The sequence below is a fragment of the Stegostoma tigrinum genome, chromosome 9, assembly GCF_030684315.1.
Source record: "Stegostoma tigrinum isolate sSteTig4 chromosome 9, sSteTig4.hap1, whole genome shotgun sequence".
NCBI lineage: Eukaryota > Metazoa > Chordata > Chondrichthyes > Orectolobiformes > Stegostomatidae > Stegostoma > Stegostoma tigrinum.
In genome coordinates, this window is record NC_081362.1 from 26223652 (window position 1) to 26239644 (window position 15993).

The window sequence follows — 15993 nt, forward strand, 5'->3', positions numbered from 1 at the left end:
AAAATATATACAGATGAAATTAAAAAGGAAAGCAAAGAGAATATGGATAAATATTGAAATGTAAAATGAAGGAAAACTAAGTAATTTAATAAATATCAAGGAGCACCAGATAACTAAAGGGCAGAATCTATTTAGGTCAAAAGGGTAACCTGAGCGTGTAGCTGCTGACGTTGGCTTTGTCCTTAAATTAATTGTGCCCTTGTTTTATACAAAGAACAATACAGACGTTATAATGAGCAAAGTGAAATGTGCACTATTAACCAAAATTAAAACAAGAACAATACTAAGGGATTTAACATCTTTGAAAGTGGATAAACACAAACCCAGGTGAAATGATCTCAGGCCACTAAAAAATGAAGTTGTCTCCAGCAATAATTTCAAAATTTCTGGTTACAGTTATGTCAAAGTATAAAAGAAAGGGATTAGTTAAGTACAGGCCAAATAGCCTAACCTTGATGGTGGAAATTATTGAAAAAATATTAGGGACAAGATAAATTCTTGTTTTGAAAGGCATTGGTCAAACAGAATCAGCACAGATTTGTGAAGGGAAGTTTGTGGCTAATAAGTAAGATTCAGAGATGCGCTACTGACGAGGTCAGTTGAAGACAGCACATTTGATATAGTTTTTATGAATTTAGCAAGGTGAACACATGGTAGATTTGTCACAGACTTAAAACTTCCATGGCATCTAAAGCTGTATAAGATGCTGAACCCAAAATGGCTGGCTCAGAGGCAGGAAGGAAACGCATAATGGTTGATGGGTATTTTGCACTTGAAGGCTGTGTCCATTCAGATTTCTGCAGGCTCAGCACATTTGATCTGTTGCTTTTTGTAGGTTATAACAAGATTGGAATTTGAATTAGGGATATAATTTTAAAACATATGCTATAAAAAATGGTTGTGGTTGATTATGATGGAAACAAAGGTAGCACTAGTGTGATCACGCGTGTGTAAGAGTGGCAGGCGGAGTTAAATCCAACTTAAGAAAGGATACTAACAATTACAGCAGAACAGAGAAAGCATGGAGCGAATGACCTAGAGCTCCCTGAAAGTGGCTGAAAAGTTGAAGAAAGTGGACTTCATTAGCCAAAATGTAGAGCATCAGGACTGGGAGTTTATGCTTGAACTATGTAAACACTCAGTTGGGTCACAGCTGGCTTCTGCTTGAACTTCTGGTCATCATATCATTGGAGAAATGCAGCTGTAGAGAGGCTACTTGGACTGAAGATTGTAGTTACTTTAAAACCACAAGGGACAGGAGCACACATTCAGCTCTTCAAGTCTTCTCCAACGAAATCATGGCTGATCTGAATTCATTTTCCTGTAATCCTCAATTCCCAGACTGATTAGTAATCTGTGTAGCTCAGCCTTGAGTATTCTTAATTACCTGATTCTCTGAGGTAAAGAATTCCTCAGAATAATGAGCCTTCATGTAAACAAATACCTTCTCATCTGTCTTAAATAGGTGACCCCAAACTCCTAACGCCCTCCAATCCAGTACTTTCACACAATGGTAAACAACCTCTTGGTATCAACCCTGTCAAGCTGCCTCAGAATCTTGTATATTTAATTCTTCTAAATTCTAATGAGCACACGTTCAACCTACTCAAACTTTCATAAGAAAATCCCCTCATACCTCGGATCAACACAGTAAAGCTTTTCCAGATTGTCTCTAATGCCGATACATCCTAGATAAGGGGATCAAAACTGTTAACAGCATTGTGTGTGCTGTGACAATACTGTGACTTTAACAGGCATGTTCTGTTCTCATTTCTTTTACGGAGAGATTAGGTGTCAGCTGCTAAGCAGTCTATGAGAAGAAGAACTTGAGAAGCTTTGGGTGTTTGTTTTTAAAGAAATGGAACACCAGAAGCAGCCTGAATAGATGTTGGGTCAAGATCCCACCCAGAATCAGGATTTTTGATTTTTTTTCAGTAACAGTTGCTGCTGGGGTCTGGAAGAAGAAAAAAAATGATTCTTTCACTCTTTCGGTTACAACCAAAAGCTGGAGATCTCTGCCTGCTGTGGAAATGGCATGTGAAACAACCTGTGTTCTGAATTTGCCTTTTGGCAAGGGTGTGTTAGGTTCAGAGATCACAGATTTGGGCTTGTGCTGAATTTTAGGGAAAGATTAAACAGAGCTGGTGAGTTGGCTACACAGTATTTGAAAGTAGTACATAATGTGATGAAATAGGAAGCAAACAAGAAACCAAAAATTCACAACTTTGCTAGTACAGATAGTGGTAGGTGAGCCTTTAAAAAGGCAAGGTTTAGTGATAAGAATGCCAGATAGAAAGAAATCTGTGTATCATATGCTTATACTCAAAAGGCATTTTGTTAGGGAAAAAAAGCAAAAGAAGAATGTATTACTTGTTACAACACAAGGTGAAGAACAAAGTTAACATGACTGAATTGGACATTGCTCAAATTAAACGGAACAGTGAGGAAAATCTCAAAAATTGAGATAAATTACTAAGTTACCTTCAAAAAGAAAATTGAAATGACCTGGGAAGAATGGTTTCAATCACATGGGGAGATACACACAAATAAGCTGGATAGCTCTAATCTAATCATGCATGATGCAGACGTAAGAAACACTTATCCAATTAAGCAACATCCTGATCGATGTAACCCTGTAAAGTTGGCACAGGTTCAAAAAGAGAGACAGCACAAAGACAATATTGTTGAAGTGATCTGCAGCGGCTTTAGCTCACCCATAGCAATAGTGCTAAAACCAAACGGTACTCAATGTGATAATCCCCACATAACCAAAGTCAATGCAGTTTCAAAATCTGATTCATAGCCTATTCCACATTCGGAAGTCTACATTGAGAAGGTGGGACAAGCAACTTGTATTTCTAAGTTGGGCATACTCAGGAGGATACTGACAGATACCTTTACCTGAAACAGCAAAGACAATTTTGGCTTTCATGCTATCAAATGGAGCATACCAGCCTAAAGTCATGCCATTTGGCATGAAAAATACACCAACTACATTTCAAAGACTAACCAAAGTCATTTCTGGATTACCAAAGTGTGCGGCATACATCGATGACCTGGTGACTTTTAGTCATACTTGGAAGGAACATTTGCAGTTTCAAATGGAATTGTCTGATTGACTTCGGGAGACAGACTAGGTGATAAATCTGGCCAGGAGTTCACTCGCAAAAGCCCAGATCACATTCCTTGGCAATGTCATTGGTCATGGAGCAAATGGTCCCATGGGATGTGAAAACAAAGGTTACTGGAATTTTCCCATACCATCGACAAAGACAACAGTACTACAATTCCTGGGATTGAGTGGTTTTATTGGAAGTTCATACCAAATTTTAGCAGTGTGGTTGCTCCACTGACTGACTTACTGAAGAAACGCAGAAAATATCAGTGGATGGAGATCTGACAGAAGATATTTGACAGGCTGAAAGTTGCACAAACCACTGCCCCAGCGTGGGACACACTCAATTACACAAAGCCATTCAAGGTGGCTATCGATGTGAGTAATAGAACATATTAGGTACAGCACAGTGCAGGCCCTTTGGCCCACGATATTGTGCCGTGGAATAATCCTAATCCAAAATTAAAATAACCTAACATACATTCCTCTCAATTCACTGCTGTCCATGTGCATGTCCAGCAGTCGCTTAAATGTCACTAATGACTCCACTTCCACGACTACCACTGGTGAACTATTCCATGCGCTCACAACTCTCTGGGTGAAGAACCTCCCTCTGACATCTCCTCTATACCTTCCTCCTAACACCTTAAAACTATGACCCCTCGTGGCAGTCAATCCTGCCCTGGGGAAATGTCTCTGGCTAGCGACTCTATCCATGCCTCTCATTACCTTGTACGCCTCGATCAGGTCACCTCTCTTCCTCCTTCTCTCCAGAGAGAAAAGTCCAAGATCAGTCAACCTCTCCTCGTAAGACAAGACCTCCAGTCCAGGCAGCATCCTGGTAAACCTCATTTGCACCCTCTCCAAAGCCTCCACATCTTTCCTATAATAGGGCGACCAGAACTGGACACAATATTCCAAGTGTGGTCTCACCAGGGTTTTGTAGAGCTGCAGCATAACCTCGCGGCTCTTAAACTTGATCCCCCTGTTAATGAAAGCTAAAACACCATATGCTTTCTTAACAACTTCATCCACCTGGTGGCAACTTTGAGGGAGCTATGCACTTGAACACCTAGATCCCGCTGTTCCTCCACACTGCCGAGAATCTTGCCTTTAATCCTATATTCAGCATTTAAGTTCAACCTTCCAAAATGCATCACTTTGCATTTATCCAGGTTGAACTCCATCTACCATTTCTCAGCCCAGCTCTGCATTCTGTCACTGTCTCGCTGAAGCCTGCAATAGCCCTCGATACTATCAATGGCACCTCCAACCTTTGCGTCATCAGCAAACATACTAACCCACCCCTCAACCTCCTCATCCAAGTCATTTATAAAAACTACAAAGAGCAGAGGCCCAAGAACAGAGCCCTGTGGGACACCACTCAGCACTGACCTCCAGGCAGAATACTTACCATTTACAACCACTCTCTGCCGCCCGTCAGCCAACCAGTTCTGAATCCAGACAGCCAAATCACCCTGTATCCCATACCTCCTGACTTTATGAATGAGCCTGCCGTGGGAGAACCTTATCAAATGCCTTGCTGAAGTCCATGTACACCACATCCACTGCTCGACCCTCGTTGACCTGTCTCGTGACTTCCTCAAAGAACTCAATTAGATTTGTAAGGCATGACCTGCCCTCTCAAATCCATGCTGACTCCCTTTAATTACGCTATGCTTTTCCAAATAGTCATAAATCCTATCCCTCAGAATTCTTTCCAAAACCTTGCTGACCACAGACGCAAGACTGACTGGTCTGTAATGTCCAGGGATTTCCCTATTCCCTTTCTTGAAAAGACGAACAACATTTGCCTCCCTCCAATCTTCCGGTACGACTCCCATGGAGAGTGAGGAAGCAAAGATCTTCGCCAGCGGCTTAGCAACCTCCTTTCTCGCTTCCTGAAGCAATGTAGGTATTGATGCTGTACTCTTGCAAGATGACAAACAAGAGACAGAAAGACCTATTGGTATTTTTTCAGAACACTGAATAATCAGAAATATTCCACGATTGAGGAGATCTTGAACTGTGGTGTTGACGTTGCAATATTTCAACATTTATGTTGCCAGTAATGTGTCTGAGACAATTGTACGTGCTGATCAAAACACCTTAAAAATTTTTGAAAAATTTAAAACAAAACTTCCAGACTGTCTAGATGGAGCTAATTGCAGATATTTAATTTGAAAATTCTACACTTGGCAGGGATGAAAGAACATAATTGTTGATGCAGTGATAATGGGAACTGCAGATGCTGGAGAATCCAAGATAATAAAATGTGAGGCTGGATGAACACAGCAGGCCCAGCAGCATCTCAGGGTCTAGGCCTGAAACGTCAGCTTTTGTGCTCCTGAGATGCTGCTGGGCCTGCTGTGTTCATCCAGCCTCACATTTCATTATAATTGTTGATGCGTTGTCACGGCTTTGAAGATAGACAGACATTCGATGGTGGGAAACGAGACGACGACTGAAGTATACTGTCAGGTATGAATATTTGCATGCTTAGAGTCAATGTGATGCACATGTATTGTAGTATGCTTTTTAGTGTAAAGCTAAAGGTCTTAAAGAAAACAAAACCATCTTTGTATACTGATGATTTTTAAGAAAGGATGGGCAAGTGACAACATTGTGGCTTTAAGTAGTGTGTTTTGTCCGTATTTTTTTTTTGAGAGAGAGATTGGAGGACAGACACCGAGCAGTCTACAAAAAGATAAGGCTTCACAAGTTGCTTAGGTGCTTTTGTTTTAAAAAGGTTGGAATAGAAGAAGCCTTAATTGGTGTGATCTAGCATCCACCCATAGATCCAGGAATTTTTGTTTTCTCAGTACCAGTTGCTGTTGGTGTCTGGAAGAAGTGAAAGCTATGGGATTTGCATGTGAAGCAAAGAACTGTGGAGCTGGATGAACACAGCAGGCCAAGCAGCATCTCAGGAGCACAAAAGCTGACATTTCGGTGAAGGGTCTAGGCCCGAAACGTCAGCTTTTGTGCTCCTGAGATGCTGCTTGGCCTGCTGTGTTCATCCAGCTCCACATTTTGTTATCTTGGATTCTCCAGCATCTGCAGTTCCCATTATCTTTGCAAGCTAGGAACTCCCAGCTTTTGTCTATAACAATCTATTTTCTGGATTTGCCTGCTGGCAAGGATCTGTTCACGGGATGTTTACTGTATTGGAACAGTTATTTAGTAATAGTTACTGTATATATTATTCTAAGTATTCCAATGATTATTCCAGTTCCTTCCTTCCTTTTGTTGCATTTTAAAAGTATGAAATGCATGAAGTGTTTTGCTTTAAATCCAATAGTTTGATCAACTGAATTGCATTTGGAATGCAACACCTTACATTTACCTTTCAACTGAGAAAAAGTTAGGATCTAGGCTATCTTCTGAATATTCTGAGGGGGTTTTCTGAGATCTTTTCTGATTTAAATAACACTCAGCTCCTTTAGGTTTCATTCTCAAGTGCATAATCTTACTTTCGCACATTATATTCTATTTTCCAAGTATTTTCCTATTCACCTTCTGTCCCTCTGGAGGCTGTCATTCTCACGAGTTGCCATTTGTGGCTAAAGTACGCGTGCGCGCGCGCACACACACACACACACACACACACACACACCTCATTCAACCCATTAATAAATATGGTAAATAATTATAGTCTCAGCACTGATCTCTGTGACACTCGATTAGTTACAGGTTGCCATTCTAACAATGCCTGCCTACCAGTTAATCAATTCTTTATCCACAATAGTATATTCACCCCAACACCTTAACTTTTAACTTGAATGGTATATGATTTGGCACCTTATTGAACACCTTTTGGATATTGAAATGTCCCACATTGACTGGCTTCCCCTTTACCTATCCTCCTGTAACTTCAAAAAATTACAGGAAATTTGTCAAATATGATTTCTATTCATGAAGCCATGCTCAGTCTGCTTGATTATATTATGCATTTCTAATTAAGAACATTACTAGGAGCACAGCGCGCAATTCAACCCCTCAATCCTGCTTTGCCATTAGATATGATCATGTATAATCTAATCTTGGCCTCGACCTCACTTTCTTTGCCTGTGCTCCACACCCCTCAAGCCTTTCCTGCTTGAGTAAATTTGAGGAGTACACGGGCAGATTTTCAATTTTCCATTTTCCAACATTCAACACACTCTGGGGTAGTGAATTTCACAGACTTATAACAATTTCTCATCTGTTTAATCTCTTACTCCCCGTTTTAAAACCGTGACATCTTATTCTGGATCACCCCTTGAAAAAATTTGCTTTCTGTGCCTACTTTGTCAATCACCTTTTGCACCTTACATACCTCATTCAGATCTACTCCAATTTTTTGAACTTGAGTGTTTAGGCCTAAAATGCTCAATCTCTCAAGACAAATCCCTTATGGCTAGAATAATAAAATGTGAGGCTGGATGAACACAGCAGGCCCAGCAGCATCTCAGGAGCACAAAAGCTGACGTTTCGGGCCTAGACCCTTCATCAGAGATGAAGGGTCTAGGCCCGAAACGTCAGCTTTTGTGCTCCTGAGATGCTGCTGGGTTCATCCAGCCTCTCATTTTATTATCTTGGATTCTCCAGCATCTGCAGTTCCCATTATCCCTTATGGATAGAATCTATCTAGTGATTCTCCTCTGAACAGCCTCCAATACAGTACATACATCCATCAAGTAAGGAGACCAAAACTGTATCATATGCTCTAGATGCAGGCCTTTCACTTTCCCAAGTTTTATACTCAATGCCTTTAGCATTTTCGCATTTATTTCTATTTGCCTTCCCTGTTACCTGCTGTACCTGCATACTAGTCCTGTAATTCATGCATGAGGCCACACAGATCACTCTGCATCAAAGCAGGGTAATGTTTTTCTCTATTTCAGTAATAAATTATATTTCCATTCCTCCAAAATCTATAGCCTCACATTTATCCATTTAAATTTCAAACACTATTTTTGGCCCATCCACCTAACCTTTCCACATCCATTTCGTGAATTTCTTATTACTTCATTGCAACTTATTTTCCCAACTACTTCAGTGTCACCTGCAAATTCGGCTACAGCATCTTCTATCCACATATCCAAGTCACGAATATAGACTGTAAACAGCTGGGGCCCAAGAACAGAATCCAGCAGCACCCCACTAGTTGTGTCTTGGTGGTCAGAAATTTAGCCCAACCCTATTTGATCTTACCTTATGTATTAACCCTTTATGAGTCACCTTATCGAGTGCCTTCTGGAAGGACAGCTATACATCTACAGGATCTCCATTATCCACATTCCTCGTTACATCTTCAAGGAACTCTCTCAAATTAGTCCAAAATGATTTAATCTTCATAAAGATGTGTTGACTTTGACAGATTTTATTTTGACTTTTCAAATGCCCTGTTACTACTTTCTTTATAAAAGGACTTCAACAATTTCTCAACAACACACATTAAACTAACTGGTCTACAGTTTCCTACTCTCTGCCTCCCTCTCTTTTTGAATAGTAATATTAGCATTTTTAAAATTCACTGGAAACTTGTCTGCATTCAGGGAATTTTGGATTACAATCAATGGACACACTATCTCTACAGACATCTTTAAGACCCTGGAATGAGGGCCATCAGGCTCTGGGGTCTTGTTTGCCTTCAATTCTAATAGATTGCTCTGTACTTTTCCCTTTGTGATAACGATTTATATGATCTTTGCATTACTTGTTATTATAGGGATAGTATTACTGTCCTCCCACTGAAAAATGAAGCAAAATATTGGAATTATTAAGTCTGCCTTTTTGTTCCCCACTATTAACTCCTCAGCCTCACCCCACAAGGGGCTAACTGTAGAAGCTTTTGCTATCAGTTTTTATAGTTTGCGCTAGTTTTCTTTCATTACCATTTCTCTTTTTATAGCTTTTTTAAGTAACCATTTGTGCATCTTTTAAAAATGTTTCCGGATCCTCCAGCTTGCCACCTGTCTTTGTAACGTGGTATGTCTTAGATTTGCCCTCGTTCCAACTTTAACTTCCTTATTTAAAATATAGATGTTTTCCCATCAACCCCTTTACGATTTTTCTTCCTTTCTGGATTATATTTTAGTGGGAAGCAACTGTACATCTCCCTAAACATCTATCACAGCTTACCAATTTAGTCTTCCGGTCCTGTCCATTAGGGCCAGATCTGTCCACATAACCATATAATTAAATTTGTTTACCTTCATTACATCCTTTATAATATACTCTAATACCTTCTCAATGCCATGTATCTGGCCTACAGTTACTTCGTTTATCTCCTTCATTGGATGATTACCACCAGAGCATCCACCATCTTTTGGTACTTGCTTTAATGTCCTTCAATGCAACCCATCAGATCCCAGAGATTTAATCAGCTTTTGGTCCCATTAGGTTACCCACCAGACTTCCTCTAGCATAGTTACTGCATTTAATCCCTTGATTAGTTCAAATTTTAGGAATTGCAACTGCGTCTTCCATCGCAAAGGCTGGTGCAAAGTATTTATTCATCTCCTTCACCATTTCCTGATTCCCATTACTATTTCTTCAGCTTCATTCTCTAAGGGGCTTATCTTCACTTTAGTCTGCCCCTTCCTTTTCATACATTCAAAGAAGCTCTTGCTATCTTTCTTTACCCTCAATAATGTAATTTTGGCAATCCTTCGTTGATTTCATTGTTGCTACAGCCATATTTCTGAATAATGAACATTTGCAACTGCAATACTATTGGGTAATATTAATAAAAAAGGAAAATGACATTTTGCACAAGTATAACTATCGGAGTATGCGGTTCCGACTTCAAAGGATGTGCATGCTAAATTTCATCAACAGTATTAATGGAAACAAAGCTTCAGAAGAAAAATAAACAAATATTAAAATAAAGCTGAACTTAAGCAATACAACAAAACCTTTAAACACCCAATATAGTGTTATATAACACTAACCGGGACTCAACTCAACAAGGTACGGCAATTTCTCAGGAGGTAATGAAGAACCGTAGCCTGAATGCTCATTCCTTTCTTTTCCTTTTGGTAACCTCCCATCTTGTTTCCTTACATTCTTTGGGATATGTTCAGATGGCCGCTTCTTTAACTGGAAAACCAAAGTACCTACATAAATACAAAAGGACAGGGAAACGATTAGGCCATGATCAGAATATTAGTACAGTCTTAGTTAAAAAGAAAAAGATCAGGTACTGTGGAACTTATCCACACAAAACTCTGAGATGGCAGGGCAGGTATAGAATGCAAATTCAGGACCAAAAAGATCGTTGCCTTTGCAAATAACTGATACATTTAGGAAGCTATGATGAAACTTCATAAAACACTCATTTAGCATCAACTGAAGTATTGTATGTAATTCTGGAGAGTTCAAAAACACTGCAGATTCATTTAAAAAAGTACAGTTATCACCATATTTGACTCATAGCTCAAAGCATCTGCAATACTTGCAACCTTTTGCATGTCCTTCCAGTTAGCACTACCAGAGTGTGCATGTGCATGAGTGTGCATACATGCATGCATCTGGGAACATGAAGTGCATGTGTCAATAATGAAACAGTAGCTATATAAAAATGAAATGGCACTAAAATTCCAAAAAAAGTTTTGTACAATCAAGTGTATATTGCATGCAACAGTTTTATGGAAATAAATTAGAACCATAGACTATCCAGAGTGTGGAAGTGGGTCCATTCAGCCCATCAAGTCCACGCCAACCTACTGAAAAGCAACCCACCCAGATACACCTCTAGCCTATTTACATATCCCTGCATTCCCCATGGCTAACCCACCTAGCCTGCACATCCCTGGACACTACAGGCAATTTAGCATAGCCAAACCACCTTACTCACACATCTCTGGACTGAGAGGAAAACTGGTACACCCAGAGAAAAGCCACGCAGATGCAGGGTGAACGTGTAAACTCCATACAGACAGTTGCCAGAGGCTGGAATTGAATCTTCATCCCAGGGGTTTTAAGGGCACTACTGCCTCTCAGAGTTTCATCTGAACCAGCAAAATTGACACTGCAAATATAGTCAATTCCACAATACCATAACATTCTGCTATACCTGGACATACTCTCCAAAATTACTACATTGATAAGTTGGTCAACTCCAGCAGATCAAGCTACCCTTAAATCAGTTATTTGACATTGTTCTTTCAAACATTTTAGCTCAATCTGAGTTCTTAGCAGCCCTCACAGTACAAGGGGTGGAAGTGAATTTTGCCCTGAAGGCAACTAAACACGCAGGCTACCAGCCAGGGAAAAATATCAACCCCTACTCCAAAGCAAGTAAATTGAACAGATTTGGTGGGTGGCAACTCCACCAATCATAGACACACTGATGTGCTTATCAACATCAAACATGGAAGAGAAATAGCTATGACTGGAGCAGCAAGTATATAAGAAAGGAGGAAAGGAAGGGAGGAAATTGAGTTAGTGAGTTGCCCTGGAACTATTTTGCCAAGATTTGCAACTCAGGAGGTGGTGTCTTGTGAGAGGTAAGGGGTGGGGGTTGGGGGCTTGCCTAGGACTGTGCTGACACTTGCAGTGTCTTCTGTTGCAAGTTCCTTTGCCGATGAGCTACAAGAGAAAGGCTGCAAGGAAAGGAAATATTTCTTGGGTAGGGGATGGAGAGAGAGAGAGAAATTGCAATGGAGTTACAGGAGAAGAGAAAGCTGTGAAAAGGGTGGTGGTGAAGAGGGAGATACTGAAAGGGAATCATGGGGCACGAAATGGTGTTGGTGGGTGGGGGTAGGGCTGGTGGCGAGGGTGAGAGAGTGAGCATGAAGGCAAGGGCAAGCGCAAGTGTGTTTCGATGATGATTTTGTGTCAATTATTCTCAAAATGTGCTAACTCATGCCTTTTTTCCTTTAACAGTTCCAGTAGACTAAAGGCTTCCACAATGACATCAACAGCAGCGTGACTGGGAGCTTGGACCAGATGCCTGGCGGGAAGCCGGTGAATCAGTGATTTTGAATCTTTCAAAAGCTTACCTCGATCAGCAGCACCGCAGAGCAGAGGTTTCTGGGAAGGGAGTGGCCTTTTTTTCATCCCTCAGCTATATAAGTGATCGCTGTGTAAAACCGAGACCCTACCCATCCACCTCCTCTAACCTTATACACCAGGGACAAATCAAGGTAAGCTTCTCTTTTTCCTTACTTTCTGTTTAGGGGATTAGCAGGGATGGCAGTGCTGGTAGACAAATGTTCCTCCTGCATGATGTATGAGGTGGGGGACGCCATTAGTGTCCCATCCAAATACATCTGCAGGAAGTGCACCCAATTCTTGCTCCTCCAAGACCGCGTTAGGGAACTGGAGCGGTAGCTGGATGAACTTCGGATCATTCGGGAGGGTGAGTCAGTGATAGACAAAAGTTTCAGGGAAGTAGTTACTCCTAAGCGTGAAGTAAGCTGGGTAACTGTTAGAAGGGGGAAAAAGCAGTCACTGCAGGGATCCCCAGTGGTCATTCCCCTGAAAAACAAGTACACCGTTTTGGATACTGTTGGGGGGGGACGACTTATCAGGGGTATGCAGTAGGGTGCAGGTCTCTGGCACAGAGTTTGTCCCTCTTGCACAGAAGGGAAGGGGGGGTGATAGGAAAAGAGTGATAGTCAGTGTGGACTCAATAGTGACAGGGACTTGTAGAAGGTTTGCCAGGAACGAAAGAGACTCACGGTTGGTCTGTTGCCTCCCAGGTGCCAGGGTCCACAATGTCTCGGATCGTGTCTTCGGGGTCTTGAAGGGAGAGGGTGACCAGCCCCAAGTCGTGGTCCACATAGGCACCAACGACATAGGTAAAAAGAGGGATAGGGATGTCAGGCAGGATTTCAGGGAGCTAGGGTGGAAGCTGAGAGCTAGAACAAAGAGTGGTTATCACTGGTTTGTTACATGTGCCACGTGATAGCGAGGCAAAGAACAGGGAGAGATTTCAGCTGAACACGTGGCTGCAGGGATGGTGCAGGAGGGAGGGCTTCAGGTACATGGACAATTGGGGCTCATTCTGGGGAAGGTGGGACCGCTACAAACAGGACGGCCTCCACTTAAATCAGAGGGGCACTAATATCCTGGGTGGGAAATTTGCTAGTGTTATTTGGGTGGATTTAAACTAGCTTGGAAGGGGGATGGGAAACTGAGGTGTAGTCCTAGCACACAGGAGATGAGCGTAGGGAGGACATGGTCAGGACCCCTCTGTCACAGGAGTGTGCTGGCAGACAGAAAGCTGGATTGAAGTGTGTCTACTTTAATGCCAGGAGTATCCGGAATAAGGCAGGTGAGCTTGCAGCTTGGGACTTCGATGTTGTGGCCATCTTGGAGATATGGATGGAGCAGGGTCAGGAATGGATGTTGCAGGTTCCAGGGTTTAGATCTTTCATTAAGGTCAGGGAAGGTGGTAAAAGAGGAGGAGGTGTGGCTTTGTTGGTCAAGGACAGTATAATGGTGGCTGAAAGAACTTTTGATGAGGACTTGTCTACTGAAGTGGTATTGGCTGAGGTTGCCGAGGAAGGTTTATCGACTGAGTCAATATGGGTGGAAGTTAGGAGCAGCAAGGGAGCAGTCACCTCACTGGGGGTTTTCTACAGACCCCCAAATAGCAGCAGGGAGATCGAAGAACTCACAGGCTGGCAGATTGTTGAAAAGTGCAAACATAGCAGGGTTGTTGTTATGGGTGATTTCAACTTTCCCAATAGCAATTGGAACCTCCTCAGTGCAGATGGTTTGGATGGAGCCATTTTTGTCAGGTGTGTTCAGGAGGGTTTCCTTACTCAGTATGTTGACAGGCCGACGAGGGGGAAGGCCATTTTGGATTTGGTGCTCGGCAATGAGCCAGGACAGGTGTCAGAACACTTTGGCGACAGTGACCACCACAGCCTCACATTTACCATAACCACGGAAAGGGAAAGGAGCAGTTACCAGGGGAAGATATTTAACTGGGGTAAAGGAAATGATGACACTATCAGACTGGAGTTGGGAAGTACAGATTGGGAGCAATTGTTCCACAGAAAGGGCACAGCAGACATGTGGAGGCTGTTTAAGGAGCAGTTGTTGCGAGTGATGTATAAATTTGTTCCTCTGAGACAGGTAAGAAGGGGTAAGATTAAGGAGCCTGGGATGATGGGTACAGAGGTGCTTCGAGTCAAAAAGAAAAAGGCAGCGTACGTACAGTGGAGGAAGCAAGGGTCTAGCACAGCTTTAAAGGATTACAGGCTTGCTCGGAAGGAGCTCAAAATTGGACTGAGGAGGGCCAGGAGGGGGCATGAAAAAGCCTTGGCAGGAAGGATTAGGGAGAACCCGAAAGCATTTTACTCATACGTGAGGAGTAGGAGAATGATCAGGGAGAAGGTAGGGTCGATCAGGGATAGCGTAGGGAACTTGTGTGTGGAGTCTGAGCAGATAGGGGAAGCCCTAAATGAGTTTTTTGCTTCGGTTTTCATGATGGAAAGTGACCTTGTTCTGAAAGAGAACTTTGAGGAGCAGGAAAACAGGTTTGAACAGATCAAGATTGAGGAAGTTGATGAGCTGGAAATTTTGGCAAACATTAAGATTGATAAGTCCCCTGGGCCAGACCAGATTTATCCTAGGTTGCACAGGGAAGTGAGAAAGGAGGATGCTAAGCCGCTGGCGAAGATCTTTGCTTCCTCACTCTCCACGGGAGTCGTACCGGAAGATTGGAGAGAGGCAAATGTTGTTCCTCTTTTCAAGAAAGGGAACAGGGAAATCCCTGGGCATTACAGACCAGTCAGTCTTACGTCTGTGGTCAGCAAGGTTTTGGAAAGAATTCTGAGGGATAGGATTTATGACTATTTGGAAAAGCATAGCGTGATTAAAGGGAGTCAGCATGGCTTTGAGGGGGGCAGGTCATGACTTACAAATGTTATTGAGTTCTTTGAGGAAGTCACGAGTCAGGTTGATGAGGGTCGAGCAGTGGATGTGGTGTACATGGACTTCAGCAAGGCATCTGATAAGGTTCTCCACGGCAGGCTCATTCATAAAGTCAGGAGGTATGGGATACAGGGTGATTTGGCTGTCTGGATTCAGAACTGGTTGGCTGACAGTGGTTGTAAATGGTAAGTATTCTGCCTGGAGGTCAGTGCTGAGTGGTGTCCCGCAGAGCTCTGTTCTTGGGCCTCTGCTCTTTGTAGTTTTTATAAATGACTTGGATGAGGAGCTTGAGGGGTGGGTTAGTATGTTTGCTGATGACGCAAAGGTTGGAGGTGCCATTGATAGTATTGAGGGCTATTGCAGGCTTCAGCAAGACAGTGACAGAATGCAGAGCTGGGCTGAGAAATGGCAGATGGAGTTCAACCTGGATAAATGCAAAGTGATGCATTTTGGAAGGTCGAACTTAAATGCTGAATATAGGATTAAAGGCAGGATTCTCGGCAGTGTGGAGGAACAGCGGGATCACTTGGTGTTCAAGTGCATAGCTCCCTCAAAGTTGCCACCCAGGTGGATGAAGTTGTTAAGAAAGCATATGGTGTTTTGGCTTTCATTAACAGGGGGATCGAGTTTAAGAGCTGCGAGGTTATGCTGCAGCTCTACAAAACCCTGGTGAGACCACACTTGGAATATTGTGTCCAGTTCTGGTCGCCCTATTATAGGAAAGATGTGGAGGCTTTGGAGAGGGTGAAAATGAGATTTACCAGGATGCTGCCTGGACTGGAGGACTTGTCTTACGAGGAGAGCTTGACTGAGCTCCGACTTTTCTCTCTGGAGAGGAGGAGGAAGAGAGGTGACCTGATCGAGGCATACAAGGTAATGAGAGGCATGGATAGAGTCGCTAGCCAGAGACATTTCCCCAGGGCAGGATTGACTGCCACGAGGGGTCATAGTTTTAAGGTGTTAGGAGGAAGGTATAGAGGAGATGTCAGAGGGAGGTTCTTCAC

The 15993-nt window shown here is 42.5% G+C and overlaps 1 protein-coding gene across 11 annotated transcripts in view; it reads right to left on the reverse strand.

The window, feature by feature from the left end:
- The window catches only part of afdna (afadin, adherens junction formation factor a), a 213809-nt gene that overhangs the window by 113221 nt on the left and 84595 nt on the right, over positions 1-15993 (reverse strand). For all 11 annotated transcript variants that reach the window (XM_059648433.1, XM_059648432.1, XM_059648424.1 and 8 more), the window contains exon 8: positions 10051-10215. In XM_059648433.1, coding sequence (XP_059504416.1) covers positions 10051-10215 — 165 coding nt within the window. The remainder of the gene's footprint in view (positions 1-10050; positions 10216-15993) is intronic.